Below are 27,609 nucleotides of genomic sequence, written 5' to 3' on the forward strand. Positions count from 1 at the left end.
TCTACTGCCCTGCCCTCAGGTGACCAACCGTCATCCCCATCCCGTAAATTCCTTTGGAATTCTGAAAGTCCCCTTCCTGTTTGCTCGGTGATGCGTGCAGTGGTCTCAGCGCATCTTTCCAGGTGGCCATGCCTGCTCCATGCACCAGGCAATCCCCTGCTTGATGCAATGCCAAGCTGCTGGACCTCATCAGCATTTGGGGAAAAGGATGCTGTCCAGTCCCAGCTGTGCTCCAGCCATAGGAATTATGGTACCTACAGACAGATTTCACGATGCATGACAGAAAGGGGCCATGACCGGGACACACTGCAGTGCAGGGTCAAAGTGAAGGAGCTGCGGAACACCTACCTCAAGGCGCGGAAGGCAAACCGCCACTCCAGTGCTGCGCCCACGAGCTGCCGGTTCTACAAAGAGCTGGATGTGATACTTGGCGGCAACCCCACCTCCACTGCAAAGACCACTGTGGATGCTTCAGTGGCTCGCGTGCCAGTCAAGAGTGGACCAAGCAAAAGGAGGAAATCTTGGACGAGGATGTGGAGGGGGACCCAGAGGCAGAGTATAACTTGGAGGTCAAAGATTCATGCAGCCAGGAGCTCTTTTCTACCCTGGAGAAGGCTAGCCAGTCACAGCTGTAGGATGTTGGTGAAGCGCAAACAGGAGAGGAGGCCCCTGGTAAGTGAATTTGATTTTGGAAATTGCTGAAGCGAGTTGTTGGGGGCAGGAGGGTTTCAGAAAGCAGGCTGTTCTCCCACCACATGCCTAGTCTGAGTGGCGGACCAGGCTGTTGATTGACTCCCTCACTTCATGGGAATCTACCTCAGAGATCTCCAGGAAACTCTTATGGAGATACTGGGCAATCCGCTGCCACAGGTTCTTCAGCAAGCTACTTTGTTTCTTGCCCCATTAACAGTAACTTTCCTGCGCCACTGTGCTGTCACAGGGAGGGGAGGAGACCATTGCTGCACACAGGCAAGTTGCATAGTGGTCAGGGCGGAAGCCTCAGTCTTGGAGAAGACCCTTCCTTGATTCCCTGCTCACCCTCAGCAGCAAGATATCTTCCATAATGATCACATCTTTATTCTACTAATTGAAAGCAGAGCCCTGCAAAGCAACAGGCAATTATGTTAAACCTTCATATTGCATCATCTGCACCAATCACAATCACCTCCTAGCATTACAAGCACTGCACTCCCCAGCACAGCACCAAATATTAGTGGCTTTCAGCTTCAAATTGCTGCCTCAAGGCATCCCTGATCCTTATGGCCCCACGCTGCACCCCTCTAATAGCCCTGGTCTCTGGCTGTTCAAATTCAGCCTCCAGGCTCTGAGCCTCAGTGGTCCAGCCCTGAGTGAAGCTTTCACCCATCCCTTCACAAATATTATGGAGCATACAGCACGTGGTTATAAGCATAGGAATATTGTCATCAGCCAGGTCCAGCTTCCCATAGAGGCAGCGCCAGTGGGCTTTTAAACAGTCAAAAGCACACTCAACAGTCATTCTGCACTTGCTCAGCCTGTTGTTGAACCGCTCCTTGCTGCTGTCAAGTTGCCCCATGTATGGCTTCATAAGCCACGGCATTAAGGGGTAGGCGGGGTCTCTCAGGATGACAATGGGCATTTCGACTTCCCCTATGGTGATCTTCTGGTCTGGGAAGAAAGTCCCTGCTTGCAGCTTCCTGAACATGCCAGTGTTCCAAAAGATGCATGCATCATGCACCTTTTCTGACTGCGTTAATGTCCGTGAAATGCCCACAGCGATCCACAAGCACCTGGAGAACCATTGAGAAATACCCCTTGCGACTGATGTACTCGGTGGCTAGGTGGTCTGGTGCCAGAATTGGAATATGTGTGCCATCTATGGCCCCTCCACTGTTAGGGAAGCCCATTTGTGCAAAGCCATCCACAATGTCATGCACGTTGCCCAGTCACGGTCTTTTGAAGCAGGATGCAATTAAAGGCCCTGCACACTTCCATCAACACAAGTCCAATGGTCGACTTTCCCATTCCAAACTGGTTAGCGACCAATTGGTAGCAGTCTGGAGTAGCCAGCTTCCACAGTGCATCACTACGTGCTTCTCCAACAACAGGGGGAGGGATAACAATAACTCAGCGGTTTGAGCATTGACCTGCTAAACCCAGGGTTGTGAGTTCAATCCTTGAGGGTGCCATTTAGGGATCTGGGGCAAAAATCTGTCTAGGGATTGGTCCTGCTTTGAACAGGGGGTTGGACTAGATGACCTTCTGAGGTCCCTTCCATGGATTCTATGATTCTAGGGCAGCTCTCTTTCTCGTGTCCTTGTACCGCAGGGCTGGGGAAAGCTCATCACACAATCCCATGAATGTGGCTTTCCTCATCTGAAAGTTCTGCAGCCTCTGCTCATCATCCCAGACGTGCATGACGATGTTATTCCACCACTCGGTCCTCGTTTCCCGAGCACAAAAGCCCACAGTCTGCTTTGGACTTAACTATCTTGAATAAATTTTGTATCGTCTACAAATTTTGCCACCTCACTGTTTACCCCTTTTTCCAGATCATTTATAAATATGTTGAATAGAGTTGCCAGGCGTCTGGTTTTTGACTGGAATGCCTGGTTGAAAAGGGACCCTGGCAGCTCCAGTTGGCACCACCGACCAGGTCGTTAAAAGTCCGGTTGGCAGTGCAGCGGGGGCCTGGGGCTAAGGCAGGCTCCCTGCCTGCCCTAGCTCTGTGCGGCTCCTGGAAGTGGCCACCAGGTCCTTGCGACCCCCTAGGTGCATGGACGGCCAGGGAGGCTACGCACCCTGCTTGCATCCTGAGTGCCAGCTCCACAGCTCCAATTGGCTGGGAACCGCAACCAATGGGAGCTGCAGGGGTAGCGCCTGTGAGTGCAAGAGCAGCGCAGAGCCTCACTGGCCATCCATGTGCTATGGGGCTGCACAGACCTGGCAGCCGCTTTCTGGGACCACAGTAAGCGCCACTGGGATCCCGCACCCTGAACCTGCTCCTGCACCCCAAGTCCCCTCCTGCACCCTAAGCCCCTCATCCCTGCACCCACCCCAGAGCCTGCACCCCCAGCCAGAGTCATCACCCCCCCCCGCACCCCAACCCCCTGCCCCGGCCCAGAGCCCTCTCCCACACCCCAAATCCCTCAATCCCTGGACCCACCCCAGAGCTTGCACCCCCAGCCAGAGTCCTCACCCCCTGCACCCCACCCCCTGCCCCAGCCCAGAGCCCTCTTCCACACCCCAAACGTCCTCCCACACCCCAACCTCCTGTCCCGGCCCAGAGCCCTCTCCCGCATCCCAACCCTCCTCCCCCACCCCAACCCTCTACCCCATCCCAGTGAAAGTGAGTGAGAGTGGGGGAGAGCAAGCAATGGAGGGAGGGGGTATAGAGTGAGCAGGGGCAGGGCCTTGGAGATGAGGTTGATCGGTTTTGTGCGATTAGAAAGTTGGCAACCCTAATGTTGAACAGCTCTGGTCCCAGTACAGATCCCTGGGGGGACACCCTATTTATCTCTCTCCATTCTGAAAACTGAGCATTCATTTCTACCCTTCCTGTCATTTGACCAGTTACTGATCCATGAGAGGACCTTCCCTCTTATCCCATTACAGCTTACTTTGCTTAAGAGCAAAGGGAGGTACCTTGTCAAAGGCTTTCTGAAAATCCAAGTGCCCTGTATCCACTAGATCACCCTTGTCCATATTTGTTGACCCCCTCAAAGAATTGTAAGAGATTGGTGAGGCATGATTATCCTTTACAAAAGCTGTGTTGATTCTTTCCCAACAAGCTGTGTTCATGTATGTGTCTGATAATTCTGTTCTTTACTACAGTTTTAATTAATTTTCCTGGTTGAAAGAGGACCTCTTTTGTTAAAAGCCCATCCTCATAAGAGAGGGAGTGAAGGCAGCATTTAGAAATATATACATAAAACAAATGAGAAAAACGGAAATAGATGTAGTGACCAGGACGTGGGCGGACATACCCAGTGGTCAGAGTCAGGAGCCTGGAACTGGAGCCAGAATCAGGGTCAGGTGCCAAGCCAAAGGGGTTAGGTCGAATTTAGCCGCATTAGGTCAATTTTATAATGAATGCATCTACACAACCAACCCCGTTCCGTCGACCTAAAGGGCTCTTAAAATCAACTTCTGTACTTCTCCCCGGCAAGGGGAGTAGCGCTAAAATCGACCTTGCTGGGTCGAATTTGGGGTAGTGCAGATGCAATTAGATGTTATTGGCCTCTGGGAGCTATCCCAGAGTGCTCCAATGTGACTGCACTGGACAGTACTTTCAACTCCGATGCACTAGCCAGGTATACAGGAAAAGCCCCGGGAAATTTTGAATTTCATTTCCTGTTTGGTCAGCGTGGCGAGCTCAGCAGCACAGGTGACCATGCAGTCCCCCTGGAATCGCAAATGAGCTCCAGCATGGACCGAACAGGAGATACTGGATCTGATTGCTATATGGGGAGAAGAATCTGTGCAGGCAGAACTCCAATCAAAAAGAAGAAATGCTAATATAGATGCCAAAATCGCACAGGGCATGATGGACAGAGGCTACAACAGGGACACACAGCAGTGCCACGTGAACGTTAAGGAGCTCAGGCAAACCTACCAAAAGACAAAGGAGGCAAACGGCCACTCCGGGTCAGAGCCCCATACATGCTGCTTCTGTGATCAGCTGCATGGCATTCTAGGGGGGGACCCTACCACTACCCCACCACTGTCTGTGGACACCTGCAAGGGGGGAGTCTCACGCAACAGGGAGGAGGATTTTGTGGATGAGGAAGAGGAGGAGGAGGAGAATGCGCAGTAGGCAAGTGGTGAATCTGTTCTCCCCAGCAGCCAGGACCTTTTCATCACCCTGAAGCCAATACCCTCCCAAGGCAGGATCCTGGACCCTGAAGCCGGAGAAGGCACCTCTGGTGAGTGCACATTTGTAACTACAGTACAGAGTTTAAAAGCAATAGTGTTTAATGTTTGATTTGCCCTGAAGACTTGGGATGCATTCATGGCCAGTACAGCTACTGGAAAAGTCTGTTAACGTGTCTGGGGATGGAGGGGGAATCCTCCAGAGACATCTCCATGAAGCTCTCCTGGAGGTACTCTGAAAGCCTTTGCAGAAGGTTTCTGGGGAGGGCTGCCTTATTTCGTCCTCCATGGTAGGACACTTTACCATGCCATGCCAGTAACAAGTAGTCTGGAATCATTGCAGCACAAAGCATGGCAGCAAATGGTCCTGGATTTTAGTCACATTCAAGCAACATTTGGTCTATATCTTTCTGTGTTAGCCTCAGGAGAGTGATATCATTTATGGTCACCTGGTTGAAATAGGGGAATTTTTGTAAGGGAACAGTAAAAGGACCCCAGTCGAGCTGGGCTGTTTGCACTTGGCTAAAAGGGATCATCCTAGAGAATAGCCAAGTGGTGGGGTGGGGGGGAGGAGTGTGCTGCACATCTACCGAAAAATCGCAGCCCCTCCTTTTAAATGGCAAACCCAAATGGCATTGCTTGCTATGGGAAAGGAGGGCGTTGCAGTTCGAAACCATTCCCACATGTTATGAAGGCATTAGAAGCCAACCCCCCGTACCCTTTGGCTTACCATGGCTGCCTGGAAACCAAATTCTGTTGCCCAGCCGTGTGTGATGTGTCACCATACCAGCAGATGCTCAATATAAAGGGCAAAATGCGACCTTGTACCCAAGCACATGTGCCATCTGCTGTGAATTGCTTGATTCACTGTGAAAGAGTCTCCCTTTTGTTCTCAGAAATGTATCATCTTAAATTTCACTCTCCCTTCTTATCCCCCCACAGGTGCAAATGTTTCTATGCTCCCCGTCATCTCCGTCCCTGAGGTTATCGCAGATTAGAGGTGAAAAAAAACGCACTCGGATGACATGTTTTCCGAGCTCATGCAGTCCTCCCACACTGATAGGGCACAGCTGAATGCATGGAGGCATTCAGTGGCAGAGTCCAGGAAAGCATTAAGTGAGCGCAATGAGAAGAGGCAGGATGCGATGCTGAGGCTAATCGGGGAGCAAACGGACATGCTCAGCAGTCTGCTGGAGCTGCAGGAAAGTCAACAAGAGCACAGACCGCCGCTGCATCCACTGTATAACCACCTGCCCTCCCCCACAAGTTCCATATCCTCCTCACCTAGACGCCCAAGAACACTATGGGGGAGGCTCTGGGCACCCAGCCACTCTACTCCAGAGGATGGCCCAAGCAACAGAAGGCTGTCATTCAAACAGTTTTGATTTGTAGAGTGGCTACAATAAGCAATGTGGCCTTGTCCTTCTGTCCACCCCTTCTTCCCCACCCCACCTGGGCTACCTTGTCAGTTATCTCACATTTTTTTTTAAATTAATAAAAGAAAGAATGCATTGTTTCAAAACAATAATTACTTTATTTCCTTTGCCAGCTGTGATCGAAAGGGGGAGGATGGTTGGCTTACAGGGAATTAAAATCAACAAAGGGGGTGGGTTTGCATCAAGGAGAAACACACACAACTCTCACACAGTAGCCTGGCCAGTCATGAAACTGGTTTTCAAAGCCTGTCTGATGTGCAGTGCACCTAGCTGTGCTCTTCTAATCACCTTGGTGTCTGGCTGCTCAAAATCATCCGCCAGGCGATTTGCCTCAACCTCCCACCCCACCATAAATGTCTCCCCCTTACTCTCACAGATATTATGGAACACACAGCGAGCAGCAATAACAATGGGTATATTGGTTGCGCTGAGGTCTAACCTAGTCAGCAAACAATGCCAGCGAGCTTTTAAATGTCCAAAGGCACATTCTACCACCATTCTGCACTTTCTCAGCCTATAGTTGAGCTGCTCCTTACTACTGTCCAGGCTGCCTGTGTATGGCTTCATGAGCCATGGGAACAAGGGGTAGGCTGGGACTCCAAAGATAACTATTGGCATTTCAACATTCCTCCCAGTAATTTTCTGGTCTGGGAAGTAAGTCCCTTCTTGCAGCTGTTCAAACAGCCCCAAGTTCCTAAAGATGCGAGCATCATGCACCTTTCCCGGCCATCCCACGTTGATGTTGGTGAAATGTCCCTTGTGATCCACCAGTGCTTGCAGCACCACTTGCGGTTTATGTACTGGTTGGCAAGGTGACCCAGTGCCAAGATAGGGATATGCGTTCCGTCTCTCGCCCCACCACAGTTAGGGAACCCCATTGCAGCAAAGCCATCCACTATGACCTGCACATTTCCAAGAGTCACTACCCTTGATAGCAGAACATCAATGATTGCATTGGCTACTTGAATCACAGCAGTCCCCACAGTAGATTTGCCTACTCCAAATTGATTCCCGACTGACCGGTAGCAGTCAGGCGTTGCAAGCTTCCACAGGGCTATCGCCACTCGCTTCTCAACTGTCAGGGCAGCTCTCACTTTGGTATTCCTGAGCTTCAGGGCGGGGGAAAGCAACTCTCAGAGTTCCAGGAAAGTGGCCTTACGCATGCAAAAGTTTCGCAGCCACTGGGAATCATCCCATACCTGCAATACTATGTGGTCCCACCAGTCTGTGCTTGTTTGCCAGGCCCAGAATCGGCGTTCCACTGTATCAACCTGCTCCACTGCCGCCATGATGTCCCAATTGCCACATCCTGTGCTTTCAGGAACATCTGTGTCCATGTCCTCCTCTCAATTGTTCTCGTGCTGCCGTCTCTTAGCCAGGTTCTGCACATACTGCAATATAATGCGTGAGGTGTTTACAATGCTCACAACAGCAGCAGTGAGCTGAGCAGGCTCCATGCTTGCCATGCTATGGCGTCTGCATGGGTAACCCAGGAAAAAAGGTGCGAAATGATTGTCTGCAGTTGCTTTCACAGAGGGAGGGAAGAAGGGAGGGGAGACTGACAACATGTACCCAAAACCACCCGCGACAATGTTTTTGCCCCATCAGGCATTGGGAGCTTAACCCAGAATTCCAATGGGCAGTGGAGACTGTGGGAACTGTGGGATAGCTGCCCACAGTGCACCGCTCCATGAGTCGATGCTAGACACGGTACTGAGGACGCACTCCGCCGACTTAATGCACTTAGTGGGGACATACACAATCGCTACCACCATGATTTCAATAATTTCCATCCCACCATCAACCTCAGCCTAGATCAATCCACACAAGGGGTCCATTTCCTGGACACTACTGTGCTAATAAGCAATGGTCACATAAATACCACCTATACCGGAAACCTACTGACCGCTATACTTACCTACATGCCTCCAGCTTCCACCCAGGACACACCTCACGATCCATTGTCTACAGCCAAGCTCTAAGATACAACCGCATTTGCTCCAATCCCTCAAACAGAGACAAGCACCTACAAGATCTCTATCAAGCATTCATAAAACTACAATACCCACCTGCTGAAGTGAAAACACAGATTGACAGAGCCAGATGAGTACCCAGAAGTCACCTCCTACAAGACAGGCCTGTAGTGAGTCGGTGTGGCTCCCCTCCTGTCCGGATGAGGGAGCCCACGTGCAGGCACCAGAGTGGGTGGGACCACCACCGCCTGTCCCCGCCCCCCGGAAGTCAAGGGGCGGGACAGGAAGTATAAAGGCCGGCCGCCAGAGCTCAGTCGGCGGCCAGCCACCGGAGGGAGCAGACGTGCGGCCGGGAGCTCCCGGCCAGGAGACCGTCGAAGACCGAGGCCTGGACCCTAGCTGGCCTGAGCTACCCCGGGCCCGCTACGAGGAGGAGCTGCCGGAGCCCGTTCACGCCCGCTACTGGGAGAATCCCTGGGAACCGCACCCCACTAACCCTGAGGGTGAGACTGGACCCGAACCCCTTCGCCCCTGCTGCTATCCAGAGGAGCCGCCTGAGGACCATTGGCCGGACTTCCCGGCAGAGCTACCAGACTTGCCGCCGAGCCCGGGCAGAGAGGAGCCCATGCAGGTGGACTGGCCCGATCCCGGCGCAACGAACGAGGTAGGCTTTGAGGGGGATCACGGAAGTAGCCCAGGGGTAGCCGACCCCGGTCCGGCTGCAACTGAGTGTGAGCCTATGTCAGTGTGTTGCGGTCTGGATACCCCACTGACCAGCAGCGGCAGCAACCGCTGTTAGGGCCCCGGGCTGGAACGCAGTGGAGTGGGTGGGCCTGCGTTCCCCCCTGCCACCCTCCGCACGGGTGGCAGGCTTCCCCCTCACCCAACGCTCGGCTACAGAAGCCTGGGCTTTGAACTATTTGCTCGCTCAGCCCCTGCAACAAGGGCCTGAGCCTAACTGTGTTTGCCCCGCCCTGATCCAGGGCCTGGGCTTTGAACTATTTGCTCGCTCAGCCCCTGCAAACAAGGGCCTGAGCCTAACTGTGTTTGCCCCGCCCTGATCCAGGGCCTGGGCTTTGAACTATTCACTCGCTCAGCTCCCTGCAAACAAGGGCCTGAGCCTAACTGTGTTTGCCCCGCCCTGATCCAGGGCCTGGGCTTGAACTATTCACTCGCTCAGCTCCCTGCAACCAAGGGCCTGAGCTAACTGTGTTTGCCCCGCCCTGATCCAGGGCCTGGGCTCTGAACTGTCTGCTCGCTCAGCCCCTGCAACCAAGGGCCTGAGCTAACTGTGTTTGCCCCGCCCTGATCCAGGGCCTGGGCTCTGAACTGTCTGCTCGCTCAGCCCCTGCAACCAAGGGCCTGAGCTAACTGTGTTGCCCCGCCCTGATCCAGGGCCCGGGCTCTGACTGTCTGCTCGCTCAGCCCCTGCAACCAAGGGCCTGAGCTAACTGTGTTTGCCCCGCCCTGATCCAGGGCCTGGGCTCTGATCTATTTGCTCTCTCAGCCCCTGCAGTCAAGGGTCTGAGCTTTAACTGTGGTTGCTCCGACTCTGCACTAAAGAGCCGGAGTTTCGGGACTAACTGACTGCTTGTTCCCACAGTAGTGAGTCGGTGTGGCTCCCCTCCTGTCCGGAAGGGTCGAGCCCCGGCTAGGACCTACTACAAGGCCCAACAAAGAAAATAACAGAACACCACTAGCTGTCACCTTCAGCCCCCAACTAAAACCTCTCCAGCGCCTCATCAAAGATCTACAACCTATCCTGAAAGATGATCCCTCACTCTCACAGATCTTGGGAGACAGACCTGTCCTCGCTTACAGACAACCCTCCAACCTGAAGCAAATACTCACCAGCAACCACACATCACTGAACAAAAACACTGACCCAGGAACCAATCCTTGCAATAAAGCCCGATGCCAACTCTGTCCACATACCTATTCAAGTGACATCATCATAGGACCTAATCACATCAGCCATACCATCAGGGGCTCGTTCACCTGCACATCTACCAATGTGATATATGCCATCATGTGCCAGCAATGCCCCTCTGCCATGTACATTGGCCAAACCGGACAGTTTCTATGCAAAAGAATTAATGGACACAAATCTGACATCAGGAATCAGAATACTCAAAAATCAGTGGGAGAACACTTTAACCTGTGTGGTCATTCAATGACAGACCTGCGGGTGGCTATTTTACAACAGAAAAGCTTCAAAAACAGACTCCAATGAGAGACTGCTGAGCTGGAATTGATATGCAAACTAGATACAATCAACTTAGGCTTGAATAAGGACTGGGAATGGCTGAGCCATTACAAACATTGAATCTATCTCCCCTTGTAAGTATTCTCACACTTCTTATCAAACTGTCTGTACTGGGCTATCTTGATTATCACTTCAAAAGTTTTTTTTCTCTTACTTAATTGGCCTCTCAGAGTTGGTAAGACAACTCCCACCTGTTCATGCTCTCTGTATGTGTGTATATATATATCTCCTCAATATATGTTCCATTATATATGTATCCGAAGAAGTGGGCTGTAGCCCATGAAAGATTATGCTCTAATAAATGTTAGTCTCTAAGGTGCCACAAGTACTCCTGTTCTTTTTGCGGATACAGACTAACATGGCTGCTACTCTGAAACCTGTCTTTGAGTATAGTTTTTCAACCAGTTGTGCTCCCCCTTATAGTAATTTAATCTAGACTATATTTCCCTAGTTTGCTTATGATAATGTTACATGGGACTATGTCAAAAGCTTCACTACACTCCAGATATATTGTGTCTACTGCTTCCCCCTTATGCACTAGGCCAGTTACCCTGACAAAAAAGGAAATTTGGCATGATTTGTTCTTGACAAATCCATACTGGCTATTACTTATCACCTTATTATTCTCTAGGTTTGAACGAATTGATTGTTCAGTAAATTGTTCCAGCACCTTTCCATGTTCAATGTAAGGCTGATTGATCTAAAATTCACCAGGTCCTCCTTTTTTCCCCTTTTGAAGATAGGTACCATGTTTGCTCTTCTTCAGTCGTCTGGGACTTCACCGGGCCTCCATGAGATCTCAAAGATAATTGCTAGTGGTACAGAGATTGGTTTGGCTAGTCCTTAAGTACTCTTGGGTAAATTTCATCAGGTCCTGCTGACTTGAATACATCTAACTTATCTAAATATTCTTTAACCTGGTCTTTCCCTATTCTGGTTTGTGTTCCTTTCCCTCTTGTTGTTAATATTGTGTTAAGAGTTTAGTTAGAATTAACATTTTTAGTAAAGACTGAAGCAAAGACACATTCATTCCCAGCTCCTCATCCCAATCTCGGCACTGTTGTGGCATGTTTTGAAGGGGTGGGACATAAATGGGGGTTATGGATGTGAGGAGATTTGGAAGGGGCAGAGCTAAAGTCCCTCCTGTATCCCCCACTACACAGCTCTGACTCCTTTCTTCCCCTCACTCCTTTGCAGTATTCTGACTTCCTCCTTCCTCCTAGAAGCAGCAGAATGAAGGGGGTGAGGAGCAGAAAGCCTAGAGTCCCTTCCTTACTGCTGGAGTCAGCAGAGAGAAGGTGGGGAGTTCTGGGCTTCCCTCCATTGTTCCCTGATCAAGGAAGAAAGGGGAACCCCTAAACCCCTTCCCTGGGCCTGGTGGAGCAGCTATAAGGAAGAATTTTGGAGGATGGGGGTATTTGTAGGGAAGAGATGGAGGGAGGGCAAAGATGTGTCCACTTCTCTTCCTCCCCCCTCCCATATGTCACTGAATGGAAAGATATCCAACTTCCACTTTATGGCTCTGCTCTGTCAGCACTTCTGAGCACCCAGACAGCAAAGGTTCCTTTGAGGACAACCCTTTATTCATTGAGGAAACTATTTTGGGGGGAAACCCAATTTTTCATCAAAGCTCTAAGTCACTGAACTGACTTTTCAAAAAATCAGTGTTTGAACGATCCCTTGCACTAATAATGGTTGTTGTCTAGCCATGTACTGGCCACTCAATAGCTGTGCCAGAAAACAGCATTAAGGGGCGAAGGTTGGCAAAGGAGCAGGTCCCCCACCATTTACCCTCCCAACCCCCCCAAATCCTGCACTGCTCGAACACACCTCCATATTCCTCTTCCCTCCTCTGACTGCCCACCCCATTCCTTCACTGTGCACCAAAAAAGTTGAATCTAAAAATGTTATGAGCAACTGATGTCAGGGGAGTGCATATCAGGGACCCCTTAACCAAAAAATGGCTTTCCTTTGATACCATTCAATTCCATTGTTCCAGAAATGGCTGAGGAGCACATTACTATAAAACTCTTTCATCTTCCCTCTATTTAATTAATACTAATTTCTTTGATAGTACTTCTAAAGCAAAATTTGAGGCCATGTCTACACTACAAAATGAAGTCGACCTAACTTATGTCAACATACAGCCACTGCAGTAACTACATTACTTGTGCATGTCTCCACTTTGCTCCTTATGTCAGCAGTGTGCGTCACCAGGAGCGCTTGTATTGATAGTACTGTCAGTGTGGGCCATTGTAGGATGGCTCCTGAAAGGCTGTAACAGTCGATGTAAGTAATACTGTGACTACAGACACTGCGTCGACCTAACTACATTGACCTTGACTCTGTGCTGCTAATGGAGGTGGATTTATTAAGTCAGCGTAGCAAGATGGTTACGTTGGCAGGAGAGACATTTATGTGGTGATACTTCCACAGTTAGTTTAATGTAAGCTGCCTTGCGTCAACCTAACTCTGTAGTGTAGACCAGGCCATAGTCTGTTTGTGGATTTTAAGAGCACTTTAAAACATCTCTCTCTTACATCAGAAATTTTGGTCTCAGGGCTAAACTTCCAAAAGGAATCCCTGCAGAATGCAGGCAGACAGCAATGTTCATAACATACATTTGCTGAAGGCAGCCAAGAGTGGCTGAAAATCAGTGTATCGTATATGGGCTTAGCTCAGGTTTAATTGCAACACTGAGTAGGGTTACTATATCTAATAAATAAAAAAAGAGGACCCTCCACAGGCCCTGGCCCCGCCCATTTCCCCACCCCAACTCCGCCCCTTCCCCGCCCTAACTCCGCCCCCTCCTCCCTCCCACTCCCAGCCACGGAGAAAGGGCTGCCCCAGCGCTACCGGCTTCACGGTTTGCCGGGCAGCCCCCAGACCCTGCGCCCCCGGCCGGCGCTTCCCCAGCGCAGCTGGAGCCCGGGAGGGGAAGCGCCCAGCCGGGGGCGCAGGGTCTGGAGTCTGCCCAGCAAACCGTGAAGCCGATAGCGCTCGGGCTTTGGGCAGCCCCTATGCCTCCGGACCCTGCGCCCCCGGCCGGGCACTTCCCCTCCCGGGCTCCAACGGCGCAGGGTCCAGAGGCACGGGGGCTGCCCGAAGCCGGTAGCGCTCGGGCAGCCCGGCTTTTAAACAGAGCCGAAGAGTCGGGGAGGAGCAGAGCCGCCGCGGCTGGAGGCTCTGCTCCTCTTCGGCTCTGTTTAAGAGCCGGGCTGCCCGAGCGCTACCGGCTTCGGGCAGCCCCTGTGCCTCCGGACCCTGCGCCGCCGGAGCCAGGGAGGGGAAGTGCCTGGCCGGCGGCTGGGGTCCGGAGGCAAGGGGGCTGCCTGAAGCCCATAGCGCTCGGGCAGCTCGGTTCTTAAACAGAGCCGAAGAGTCAGGGGAGGAGCAGAGCCGCCATTTTCCCGGACATGTTCGGCTTTTTGGCAATTCCCCCTGGACGGGGGTTTGACTGCCGAAAAGCCGGACATGTCCGGGAAAAAGAGGACGTATGGTAACCCTAACACTGAGGGCAAGTCTACACTACAAAATTGAGTTTACCTAAGTTATGTTGACAGTAATTAAATCACTTTTGCATGTCCATACTACACTCCTTGTGTCAGTGGTGTGCGTCCTCACTAGCAGTGCTTGAATCGATGCAGACAGCAGTGCACCGTGGGCAACTAGCCCACTGTGCAACTCGCCACCATCTAACTCAGGGTATTTTGGGAAGGGTTTGCAATGCCTCATGTGAGCAAACGAGTCATGCAGTGGTTATTGGGAACATGGTTTCAACATCCCATGAAGCAGTTCTGCACTATTGTGATTATGAGCATTGCAAGCACAGTGTGCCTTCTCCTGCAGTATTGCATGACAATTCCTTGCAGGCTAGCTTGCGGTCAGACATAAAAAGAAACAATTCAAGGTGAGTTGGGACTATAAGCAGGGTGTGGGGGCATGAGTATATGGGGATAGGGCAACTGAACTGAACACTGGCATCGTTTTCCATAGGCAGTGCTGATTTTAGCTGATCTCTCACTCTTGAGGGTAATGGAGTCTGAAAAGGAACAGCTCCTGCATGTGTCCGGCTGCAGACTGGGTCCACATGCTGCTAGCCTGTGTGCTGCAATGGCACCTGCTAAAGTAATTGATGAGTGGCATGGGACAGAAGAAATAAGGCAGCCTTCCTGTCATAAACGTACAGCTAAGGGTAGCATAAAATCCCTCTTTAGCCTGTAAAAGGTTAATTCCTTTTACCTGTAAAGGGTTAAGAAGCTCAGATAACCTGGATGACACCTGACCAAAAGGACCAATAAGGGGAGAAGATACTTTCAAATCTGTGGGGGAAGGTTTTGGTCTGTCTCTCTCGGAGCCAGCCAAGAAACCAGGCAGGGAAATTACATCTTTTTAAGTATATCTGAACTAAGCATCTAGTCTTGCAGAAATAGTAAATAATAGCAGAAAAGAAATGCGTTAGATTACCTTTTGTTTTAGCTTGTGAATATCCCTGTGCTAAGATCACCTCTGCTCCACCTCCTCCCCGAGCACACCACCCCCGCTCTAATTCTCATCCCTTCCCAGGCTTGTGGCGCTAATCAGCTGTTTGGCGCCACAAGCTGGGAGGGGAGGAGAATTAGAGCGGGGGCGGCGTGCTCGGGGAGGAGGCGGAGCAGAGATGAGCTGGGGTGGGGAGCTGCTGCACGGCTCCCCGGGCCGGGGGTGGGGGGGTCGGTAGCTGCCGTGGGCGGGGGGGGGGAATTGGGGGCACCACTTTTTGGCGCCCCCAAATCTTGGTGCCCTAGGCAACCGCCTAGTTTGCCTTAATGGTAGCACCGGCCCTGCGTGCTGGACTGTAGGGACTGCTCTGGAGTCAGAAACAGGTCCTGGCTCACTGCGCCACTGGATCCCCCAATCAGCAGCCCCATAGTCCTCCTTCTCTTCCCGCTCAACACCCTCCACCTCACTGTTCACTCTGGGAGCCTGTGACTGACTCCTCCGAAGTATCCATGGGGCTCTTGAGGGTGGTGGTGGGATCTCCACCAAGGATGCCATGCAATCCTTTGTAAAAGAAGCATGTATGTAGCTCCGCACCAAAGTGACTACTAGCCTCCCTTGCCTACTGGCATGCCTGCCACAGCTCCTTGGCTTTCATGAAGCACTGCTGCAGGTCCCTCTTGTAGCCCTTCTCCCCCATGCCTCAAGCGATCTGCTCGTAGATATCAACATTTCTATGACTGGATCAGAGCTGTGTCTGCACAGCCTCTTCTCTCCACAGACCCACCTCCTGTGTACTCCGGGCAGGAGCGTGTCTGCAGCGTGTAGCTGGCATGCTCAGCTGGGCAGTTGCTAGATGAGCTCTCCATGCCGAGCAAACAGGAAATGGAATTTCAAAAGTTTGCAGGGCTGTAAAAAGGGGAGGGGAGTGTACCTGGCCACCGGGCAGCAGAGATCAAATCAGTGACCAGAGCGGTCATGGTGGGGCATTGCGAGCAGCGGCACAGAAGGCAGCGAACAGGGCTGCTAACAGTGGGAGTTCCATTGGAGGAGAAGGTACCTGTATTTGCGTCTGTCTTTGTATTGCTTGTATGTGTAGAGGCCTGTAGGGGCAGTGTGCTGGGCGGGCAAGCTCGGGGTTCAGCTGATCACCATATTTGGGGTCGGGAAGGAATTTTCCTCCAGGGTAGATTGGCAGAGGCCCTGGAGGTTTTTCGCCTTCCTCCACATCATGGGGCAGGGGTCGCTTGCTGGAGGATTCTCAGTGATTTGAAGTCTTTAAATCATGATTTGGGGACTTCAACAGCTGAGTCAAGGGAGAGAATTCTTCCAGGAGTGGGTGGGTCAGCTTTTGTGGCCCGCATCATGCGGGAGGTCAGACTAGATGATCATAATGGTCCCTTCTGACCTTAGAGTCTATGAGTCTGAGACACCTCCACCATTGTGGAGGCCACTAAAGTTGACGTAATAATGCAGTACCTACACTTCAGGTATGCATCCGAAGAAGTGGGCTGTAGTTCACGAAAGCTTATGCTCTAATAAATTTGTTAGTCTCTAAGGTGCCACAAGTACTCCTGTTCTTAGTACCTACACTGACACTGCATCGACCAACTATGTTGACTTAAGTGCTACATCTCTCATGGAGGTGTAGTTATTAATTTGGTGTAGTGAGCGAATTACATCAGCAGGAACAACATTTTAGTGTAGATGCTTAGAGAGTTAGGTTGATGTAAGCTGCCTTGTGTCAACCTAACTCTGTAGTGTAAACCAGGCCTGAGACATCCTACTCCTGTTACAGCAGACTGCGTGAAAACCATATGGCTAATGACCCGATGTGCATTTCACTCTTTGATGTGTCAGTTTACCTCACACTGACCTGAAGTTCTAAACTTGATCTTTAGTCACTTTTCCAATATTGCTCCCCAAAGAGGAAGTATGCACTAGCTGAGATAAATCCCAACCAGTGAGATCAGTTTAGGGAGGATTAGAGCCATAGTTTGAGCACCAGATGTGCGCAAAAAAAATTTAGAAGAACAAAGTGATTATATGAAGAGCTGAATTTTAGGAGGGGAGGCTGCATCTTGAGAACACCTTGCACAGATGACCCCAAATTTGGACCCCTAATCCTACCCTGTAACTCCATGAAGCACAGAAAACTTCAAGACAATCACAGTCATCATTTTAGAGCCCTTATAACTGTCATCTTTTAAAGATTAAGTGACTCTCAACCTTAACTCTCCTATGAACTTCCACATACATCTCTGCTGATATAGACACGGTCACACAAACTATTTTGTTCAGTTTTACACATATGAAATGTAAAATATATAAGTATAAAACCTTTTACTTAGTGTCAATAGTTAGTTTTGTAATTCATCTGTCTGCCTTGTCTTCCTCCCAGACTCCTTTTGTTTTATGTATTATTGTGGCAATTAAAGAGGCATTGTGAATTTTAAAAAAAGTTATACTTCTGTCAAACTTTTGTTACAAATTACAACTAAAATTAGTATAATGAAGGAGATTAGATTACAGATTGGAACAGAGAAAAAACAAAGTATGATATAAACTGCAAGGAAGCACATGAAAGAAAAATAAGAACCTCAGTAGAGCAGACATTTTCAATACATTAATTTTGTCTCCTATTATTTTGCAGGAGGGACCAATTCCAGGAATACACATATATACCCAACACCATCAAAAAGTTATGGAAATAACCATACCACTTTATAAATTATATAAATTCTCATTTTTCAAATCATAAATCAACCACAAACCCATTTCGCTGGATTTCCTTTCAAAGGATACATTTGCTCCACATGTGGGGGTAATTCCTCACTTGGGGGGGTGTATACTTGCTAATTCTGCTCAAGCTAATGAGCTAAAAATATCAGTGTGGCTGTGACAGCACAGACAGCAGCTTAAGCTCACCACCTAAGTACAACCCCATCTGAGGTAAGTACTCAGTTGGCTAGCCTGAGCCGCTGCCCGTGCCATCACAACCACACTGCTCACTAGCTTGAGCAGAGCTAGATTGTATACATCTACCCGAGGTGGGAACTATACCTCCCAGCTGTTGTGTGGACATACCCTTAGTGGTGCAGCTATCCAGAGGTGGCTCCAGGCACCAGTGCATGCCTGGGGTGGCAACTCGTGGGGGGCGGCCTGCCGGTCGCTGTGGGGGCGGCAATCAGGGAGCCATCGGCGGCATGCCTGCGGGCGGTCCACCGGTCCCACGGCTTCGGCGGCGGGTACGCCGAAGCCACAGGACCGGCGGACCTCCCGCAGGCATGCCACCGAATCCACGTTACCAGTGGATCTCCCGCAGGCATGCCGCCAAAAGCCGCCTGATTGCCATGCTTGGGGTGGCAAAATACATAGAGCCGCCCCTGCAGCTATCGTCATTGGTCTTGGGATGTTACTGGTATTTATATGTATTCCTTGGTATTTAAACATGTTTGTACTATTTTCAGCTGCATTCCCCAGTCATGCTATTTTCAGGCTACATTAAATCTATCTCCATATTAATTGTGTAACTTGATAAATTTCTAAACTCTTTCACAAGTTGTAGCAAAGTAAAGTAAGGTGGGGTTCTCCCACGTATCATCTGAATATAAATTTTTTTAAAATACTTATTATTTATTTATACTGATATGCCAGGATTCACCAGATGGTGCTGTTACACAAGTTCTTATAATTTCTTTTTCTTCGCACAGAAATAGCATACAGTCTTTGAAGAAATGGTGCAATGTTGTTAGTTTCGTGATGCAATTTCTTTTGGGAGAGCTTTTGCAAACAGCAGGAGAAATTCATCTCTGTGCTAATCTCTCTACCTAGAGTAAATTTTTTTGGTAGAATTGTTTCCTGGGAACCAGGCATTAAAGTTTGTGATGAGATTTCTGAAAGCAGGGTTTTCATGCATGCCATATGTGAACACTGTGCTCAAGGACTGATGTATATTCTTGTGTATAAGTCCACATCACTGATTTGTCCTCCAACAAGAAACTAACCTGTAGGTCCCCAACATCTGCTACTGGTGGTTGGCAAAGGGCTGGCAATATCTACAGGTCCCGCTCTCAGTTGTAGCAGTCACTATACAAACACATTGTAAAACAATCTCTGTCCCAAAGAGTTTACAATCTATGTAGAGTGTTTTACAGACACAAGGTGGGAGGGGAAACAGATGGACAGAGAGATGAAGTGACTCACCCATGTTTCCACAACAGGTCAGGGGCAGAGCAGGAATGGAAGCCAGGTCTCCTGAGTCTCAATCTAGTGCTCCAACAACTAGACTAGTAGTCCCCCAAACTGTGGGGCATGCCCCCCTGAGAGGGATGCAGAAGAATGTTTGGTGGGATGCGGTGGGGCCAGGGGTGGGAGAAAGCGCCACTCTTGCTCTGCCCCCAGCTCCACTCTGCCCCCGCCCCAGCTTCAGCCCCGCTAAAATCTGAACAGGCACAGGCACTCCTTCAAGCTTCCAATAAAGCAGATTGTGAATAGCAATAGAGATGGAAAGCAGACAAGAGACAATCTTTCACAAATCCTTACCACAGCCAAAGGAACAAATTCTCCCAAACTCATGCCATATATTTGCTGGTTTTGCTCACCTGCACCTGGGGAGTCAGCATGGTCTAGTTCAGTGGTCCCCAAACATAGGGGAGCTCACGTGCGCCCTCCCTCCCTTCAGAGAGGCTAGCCATGCGGACCCGGCCCTTGTGCCCAAGGCCCGGCCCGGCCCTCCCCATCCGCTGGAGCCCCAAGTGCATCCCCACACACACAGCTGGAGGAGCGTTGGCCGAACTGCCCCAGGCCACCCCCAGTGTCGAGCATTGGCGTGCGGGCCGCCTCCAACATCAGTGCCAGCCGTCCTGCCACTCCCAGCGTCGGCACCAACACCAGCCCACCGGCTGCTCCCAGAGCCAGCCCCAGTGCGGGGCCATTGGCCTCTGGCCAGAGCTGAGCTCCCACCAGCTTGGACGCCAGCTCGGGGGAAGAGGGCAGAGCATGGCGGGGCCAGTGCTTGGCTTAGAGGAGGCTTAGCCTCCCCTGGCCTCATAGGTGCTGGAAGGAGGGGTGGTGCAGCACCCCCTGGCTTTAAGTGGTTTCCATTATATGCAGTTTTTACAGTTTGATTCAATGGCTCTCAGCACCCCCACTATAAAAATTGTTCTAGCATTCCTACCTGGCCTATTGTACCCACTACCCATGTCCCCAAACTTTTCCGGTCATGTCCTCCCCTTACCCATAATGGAATCTGTCTGGGACTCCTGGGGGCCAGCTCCCGGTCACGGTTCTGCTCCCAGCCACAGTCTCAGCTCCTGACCACAGCCCCAGCCTTGGTTTCAGTCTCTGAATGTGGCCCCAACCCCCAAGATTGGACAAATGACCAGGGAGGAGTATAAAAATATTGCTCAGGAGTGCAGGAGTGAAAATCAGGAAGGCCAAATCACACTTGGAGTTGCAGCTAGCAAGAGATGTTAAGAGTAACAAGAAGGGTTTCTTCAGGTATGTTAGCAACAAGAAGAAAGTCAAAGAAAGTGTGGGCCCCTTACTGAATGAGGGAGGCAACCTAGTAACAGAGGATGTGGAAAAAGCTAATGTACTCAATGATTTTTTTGCCTCGGTCTTCACGAACAAGGTCAGCTCCCAGACTGCTGCACTGGGCAGCACAGTATCGGGAAAAGGTGACCAGCCCTCTGTGGAGAAAGAAGTGGTTCGGGACTATTTAGAAAAACTGGACGAGCACAAGTCCATGGGGCTGGATGTGCTGCATCCAAGGGTGCTAAAGGAGTTGGCGGATGTGATTGCAGAGCCATTGGCCATTATCTTTGAAAACTCATGGCAATCGGGGGAGGTCCCGGATGACTGGAAAAAGGCTAATGTAGTGCCCATCTTTAAAAAAGGGAAGAAGGAGGATCCGGGGAACTACAGGCCAGTCAGCCTCACCTCAGTCCCTGGAAAAATCATGGAGCAGGTCCTCAAGGAATCAATTCTGAAGCACTTAGAGGAGAGGAAAGTGATCAGGAACAGTCAGCATGGATTCACCAAGGGCAAGTCATGCCTGACTAACCTAATTTCCTTCTATGAGGAGATAACTGACTCTGTGGATGAGGGGAAAGCAGTGGATGTGTTATTCCTTGACTTTAGCAAAGCTTTTGATACGGTCTCCCACAGTATTCTTGCCAGCATGTTAAAGAAGTATGGGATGGATGAATGGACTATAAGGTGGATAGAAAGCTGGCTAGATCTTTGGGCTCAATGGGTAGTGATCAACAGCTCCATGTCTAGTTGGCAGCCGGTTTCAAGCGGAGTGCCCCAGGGGTCGGTCCTGGGGCCTGTTTTGTTCAATATCTTCATTAATGATCTGGAGGATGGCGTGGACTGCACTCTCAGCAAGTTTGCAGATGACACTAAACTGGGAGGAGTGGTAGATACACTGGAGGGTAGGGACAGGATACAGAGGGACCTAGACAAATTAGAGGGATTAGGCCAAAAGAAACCTGATGAGGTTCAACAAGGACAAGTACAGTGTCCTGCACTTAGGACGGAAGAATCCCATGCACTGTTACAGACTAGGGACCGTCTGGCTAGGAAGCAGTTCTGCAGAAAAGGACCTAGGGATTACAGTGGATGAGAAGCTGGATATGAGTCAACAGTGTGCCCTTATTGCCAAGAAGGCTAATGGCATTTTAGGCTGTATAAGTAGGGGCATTGCCAGCAGATCGAGGGACGTGATCATTCCCCTCTATTCAACATTGGTGAGGCCTCATCTGGAGTACTGTGTTCAGTTTTAGGCCTCACACTACAAGAAGGATGTGGAAAAATTGGAACGAGTCCAGCGGAGGGCCACAAAAATGATTAGGGGGCTGGAGCACATGACTTATGAGGAGAGGCTGAGGGAACTGGGATTGTTTAGTCTGCAGAAGAGAAGAATGAGGGGGGATTTGATAGCTGCTTTCAACTACCTGAAAGGGGGTTCCAAAGGGGATGGATCTAGCCTGTTCTCAGTGGTACCTGATGACAGAACAAGGAGTAATGGTCTCAAGTTGCAGTTGGGGAGGTTTAGGTTGGATATTAGGAAAAAAAAATTCACTAGGAGGGTGGTGAAGCACTGGAATGGGTTACCTAGGGAGGTGGTGGAATCTCCTTCCTTAGAGGTTTTTAAGGTCAGGCTTGACAAAGCCCTGGCTGGGATGATTTAGTTGGGAATTGGAACTGCTTTGAGCAGGGGGTTGGACTAAATGACCTTCTGAGGACCCTTCCAACCCTGATATTCTATGAACCACGGCCCTAAGGGAGGGAGAGACAAATTCCATAACAGGTAAGGGGGCATGACAGAAAAAGTTTGGGGACCACTGAACCAGACCATGCTGACTCCCCAGATACAGGTGGGCAGAACTAGCAAATGTATGGCATGAGTTTGGGGAAATTGTTCCTTTGGCTATGGTAAGGGTTTGAGAAAGATTGTGAATAGCAATAGAGACAGAAAGCAGACAAGAGTCAATCTGCTTTATTGGAACAGTGAAGGAGTGCCTGTGCCAGTTCAGATTTCAGGAAGAGAGTTCCTACGTGGTGTTTTGCTACAGATTAGACAGCTGTGCCGAAACACCAACGCTTCCCGTCTCTCTGTCAGTTTTTAATTTCATTCCCATCGTTTTCTCATTAGAATTCGTAAATAAATCACAGGCAATAGTTGCGCTTCAACCCTTTTAAAAAAGCCTCCTCCAAGCTTCCTAGCAGAGACCCATATTACTCCAACAAGGTGTACTAGCTGGTCCCTGTCAGCACTACTATTATACTTGGCACTTCACAGCACCTCACTCTTGAGGACCACAAAGCATTTCAGACATTAATCAATTTAGCCTCACAACCCCCAGGACAAACTAGGACAGGATCATTATCCCCATTTTACAGACAGTGAATCAAGGCACAAGCAAGTTGTGCCAAGTCACAGAGACCTGAGGAAGAGCTAGAAAGCTGGTCTCTCTCCCTACAGAAGCTGGTCCAATCCAACACATTCCCTCACCCACCTTGTCTCGCCAACATCCTGCGGCCCACAGAGCTACAACAACGCTACATGGAGAAACGGGAACAACCCCTGAGAGCCCTGACCCCCAGCCCGTCCTCTCCGCTCCCCTTTGGCCCCAAGTGCCAGCGAGGGCTTGGAGCTAGAAGCCGCTGCTGGGGGGAGGAGGGGTGGCGGCTCCCTGCGGGCCAGTCCTACTGCCCAGGCCGGCAGGGGAGCCGGGCTCTGGGAGAGTCAGGCGGGTCTCGCCAGGGGGATGGAGTGGCCATGGGGCGAGCCCAGAAAGGAACTCGAATACAGGGAGCGCGCGGCGAGCTCCCACCTAGGAACCAGCGAACTTCCCACGTAGCGACCCCCGCCAAGCCCAGCCGGTACCTGCAGCCGCTTCCTCCGCTCGCTGGAGACGCCGCCGAGCGGGACGCGCAGACAATGAGCCGCTTTCAGACGTGGCCGAGCCCCAGCGCGGCGGGAGGAGCCGGGAAGGGGCCGGTCCGCAGGCAGCACCCCCCGTGGAGCGGGAGCAGGGGTCCCGGGGAGTCAGACGCGCGGGGGCGAAGAGGGGGGGTCGCTCGGCCCCTCCTGTCCGCGCCAGCTTGGCCCCTTACGATCGTGTCCTGAGTCTTTATGTGTGAACGCGACAAACGGCTCCAGAGCGGGGCAGGTGGCGGGAGGGAGAGTGGAAAGAAGGGGATGAGGAGAGCCACGGGGCAGGCGGCGGCGGTGGGGGGCGGGGCTGGGGAAAGCCATAGGGCAGGCGGGGGGAGGAGATCCACGGGACAGGCGGAGAGGGGAGAGAAGGGACGGGAGGAATGGGGCTGGCCGCTGGAGAGAACCATGGGGCAAAGGGAAGGAGCGGGGCTGGGGAGAAACGCAGGGCAGGCAGGGAGCTGAAAGGAGCCAGGCTGGGGAGAACCCTGGGAAAGAGAAGGAGCCAGGTGGGGGGCTCCAACATGGGGTGGAAGAGCACTGTTGGAATTCCCGGAGGATCTTATCCCACACCCACAGGCATGATGCAGGAGGAACCACGTTGTTCCAGTGGTACTTCTGGGGACAGGGGCGGATTTACCATGAAACAAACCATGCCCTGGCACAGGGCCCCCAAAATTGAGGACAAATTTCATTTGACAACCTGTCCCCGAGTCCGGCCAGCGGCACAGCAGGGTTTAGGTAAGCAGTCTGCCTGCATGCCATGGTCAGTGGCTCCCAGAAGGGGTCGGCTGTGTGCTGCCCCCACCCTGAGCAGCTCACAGCGACCCACTGCTCCCCTCCCCCAAGAGGCACAGAGACGTGCCATCAGCAGGCCTAGGGCATCTCCCTGCCCGTTCTGCCTCCCTTCCTCCGTGCTGCTCCTGGAAGCAGAGGGCATGTCCCTGCAGCCCCTGGGGGGGGGGGTCTCCATGGGCTGCCCCTGCCCTGAGCACCGACTCCGCAGCTCCCATTGGCTGGGAACTGCGGCCAATGGGAGCTGCAGGGGTGGCGCCTGCGGACAGGGGCATGTGGAGACCCCCTGTGGTCCCCACCACCTAGGAGCCACTGCCAGAGGGGGGGTGTCGGTCGCTTGCACCCCAACCTCCTGCCCCAATCAAGGTACCTCACTTTATTTTCATTTACTTCCCATTACTTATAAGTGTAAGCAGAGTCAGGATGAGCTCTACCCTGACATCTGGTGGTGAATTATGGCGAGTGTGGAAAAGAACTCCAGGGGCTGATCTGGTTTGCATAGGCACACCCACTCGCCTGGCATGAAACAACAGCAACTCAAAGTGGTTACTTTGGCTGGTGTGGGATCCCCAGTTTCTCTATTATTGGGGCAGGAAGAATAAAGTTTTGTTACCCTGATTCTGTGAATCAAGGCAGTGGAACTGTTGTATGACAGAAGGACTGAGTGAGTCCTTCACCATTACCTAAGTAGCACTTGCTTGACAAGGGGCATGGGTTACAAAACCCAGTGAATTGAGAAAGGATGGGGTCAGGGATTTATATCTGATGGTATGGGCCCTCTTTGAGGGTTTGAGACACCAATTGCACTACCTCCTCTCTCCACTGTTGAATATCAGCTAACTTTGATTCCATTAGGAGTCTAGTTACAGGCTGCTGAGCTGAATTCACTTTGGGCCAATGGTGCACTAGCACTGGGGCTCCTCTACTATTGCTAAGAGCTGAAATCACAGACTGCGTTAACTAGTGGGGGAGCCTGAAGCTATATTGCTAAGCAGCTGGTGGAGCGGCTAGCAGAGTGGAGCCTCACAGGAACGGTTGGAGTGGAGCTGAGCGACTCACAGGTCGGTGAGCAGGGTGGAGTGGCTGGAGAAGCAGCGAGCAGAGCTGAGCGGCTCAAAGGTCGGTGAGCAGAGCGGAGCAGCTGCCAGAGCAGTTTGTGGACGGCAGGAGCGGCTCACGGGACAGCTGGTGGAGTGGAGTGGAGCAGCTCGTGGAGAAGACTGCGGCGGAACCCCATGGAGAGGCAGCCAGTTGGCCTCGGATCACGTAAGGTGCCCCTTAACACCCTGCGTGCCTCCCCCCCCCCCAGCTTGAACTCTGGGGCTGCACTGACCAGGGACAGAGACTTTGGGGGGTTGTTGGACTTTTGGGACTTTGGTGATCCTTGGGTTGCTGGACCCAAGAGACTTTGGGGTTGTTGGACTTTTGGGACCTTGGTGATTCTTGGGTTGCTGGTTTCAAGAACCAAAGGGAAAGGACACAGCCCAATTTGCTGGGGTGGGTTTTTTTGCTCATGAAGCCTGTTTGTGTTGTTTTTCCAATTTAATGCTGATGTCGTTTACCTCATGTTATTAAACATTTTCTGTTACACTCAGACTCCGTGCTTGCGAGAGGGGAAGTATTGCCTCCTAGAGGCGCCCAGGGGGTGGTATGTAATTGTCCCAGGTCACTGGGTGGGGGCTCGAGCCGGTTTTGCATTGCGTTATTGAAACGGAACCCCTAGATACAGAACCCGGCCCTTGTTGCTGCCAACTTAGATGGGCAGAAGGGTTACATAAGAGAAGGATGAAGAGAAAAAGAATGAAAAATGGAGGGGGGGAGGAGATGAGAGAATGTTCTTTTCTTGGCAGGGTCCTGAGGGTGGGGGCCCAAAATGAAGCTGCACACAGAGCCCCATTAACTCTAAATCTGCCACTGCCTGGGGAGCAGGGGAAGAGGATGTGTTGATGTGTCATTGGGCATTGTTGCATTTTCTATTATTATCTTTCCCACCTCATTGAGTAATGGGCCTATACTGTCCTTGGTCTTCATCTTGCTTCTCATGTAGTTGTAAACATTTTCTTGTTACCCTTTATGTCCCTAGCTAGTTTAATCTCGTTTTGTGCCTGCCTTTCTACTTCTATCTCTACATGCTTGTGTTGTTTTTTTAAATGCATCCTTCATAATTTAACCTAGTGTCCACTTTTTGTGGGATTCTTTTTTGAGTGTCAGCTCCTTGATGATCGCCTGATTAAGCCAGGGTGGTTTCTTACCATACTTCCTATCTTTCCAAAGCATTGGGATAGTTTGCACTTGTTCCTTTAATAATATCTCTATAAACAACTCCCAACATTCCTAAACTCTTTTTTCCCCTTTACACTTGCTTCCCATGGAATCTACCAATTCTCTGAGTTTGCTAAAGTCTGCATTTTTGAAGTCCATTGTCTTTATTCAAATTATCAACCAGTTCCTTGCTGTTTGTTAGAATTAAATCTAGAACAGCCTCTCCCCTAGTCAGTTTCTCCACCTTTTGTTAAAAACGGTGATTAAGCTTTCTGTAACTGTTGTTCTTCGAGATGTATTTCATATGCCCATTCCACTGTAGGTGTTTGCGTGCTCCAGTACAGAGTTGTCAGAGTTTTTACTCTTAGCAGAACCTGTCAGAGTGGCCCGAGCCCCCTCTGCTGTCTTGTGCATGTTGCATAGGCATAAAGGGCTGAGCTGCCCCAGACCCCCTCAGTTCCTTCCCATTGGGATTACTCTGAAAGAGAGGGGAAGGAGGGTGGGTCGTGGAATGGACATGTGCAACACTCCTGTTTTTTCTTCAAGTGATTGCATACATCCATTCTACTGGAATTGACTCACAAGCAATCCCATCTGGAAGTGGGTTCACGGTCTATTTGAACAAGGACTGGAGGACCCACTCGTCCAAATTTAGCATCATCTCTAGATTGTTGAGATTGTATAGTGGGAAGCAAACTTGTGATAGGAAGAACAGGTTGCCACTTGCCAAACATCTAATATGGGCACATGAGCCAGAAGTGCCACAGAAGCCGCTTGGGATCTAGCTAAATGACCCAATACTCTGTCCAGCAATTCCATGTTAGCCCATTGGTAACACAGGTGAATACAACCGGCTATCCATGGAAAAATCCTTTGTGTGGAAAATAGACTGCCCTTCATTCTGTCCTCAAATGCAAAAAACAATTGAGACAAAGACCAAAACACTAAAGTTCTTCTGTCTAGAGTGTGCAGTAACTCCTCTCCCTTATTACCATGAAGTTTTGGGAAGAACATTGGTATATAAATTGATATAAGAGGAGACCACTTTTGTAAGAAACCTTTAATGGGAACAAAGAAAGACTTTATCTGTGTAAAAAA

At 50.8% G+C, this 27,609-nt stretch overlaps 1 protein-coding gene across 3 annotated transcripts in view; it reads right to left on the bottom strand.

Moving 5' to 3' along the window:
• LOC128849046 (carbohydrate sulfotransferase 5-like) overlaps positions 1-23,690 on the bottom strand; it is a 28,695-nt gene extending 5,005 nt beyond the window's left edge. Inside the window, exons 1-2 of one of the 3 annotated variants that reach the window (XM_054049410.1) lie at positions 23,404-23,458; positions 7,487-7,678 (exon numbers count right to left, since the gene is read on the bottom strand). In XM_054049410.1, the coding sequence (XP_053905385.1) occupies positions 7,487-7,624 (138 nt within the window). In that variant the 5' untranslated portion in view covers positions 7,625-7,678; positions 23,404-23,458. Of the gene's footprint in view, positions 1-7,486; positions 7,679-23,350 lie in introns of all 3 variants that reach the window. The other 2 variants (XM_054049411.1, XM_054049412.1) reach the window with 2 other exon arrangements.
• Between the last annotated feature and the right edge of the window lie 3,919 nt (positions 23,691-27,609).

Source organism: Malaclemys terrapin, chromosome 14 (assembly GCF_027887155.1).
Source record: "Malaclemys terrapin pileata isolate rMalTer1 chromosome 14, rMalTer1.hap1, whole genome shotgun sequence".
Lineage (NCBI taxonomy): Eukaryota > Metazoa > Chordata > Testudines > Emydidae > Malaclemys > Malaclemys terrapin.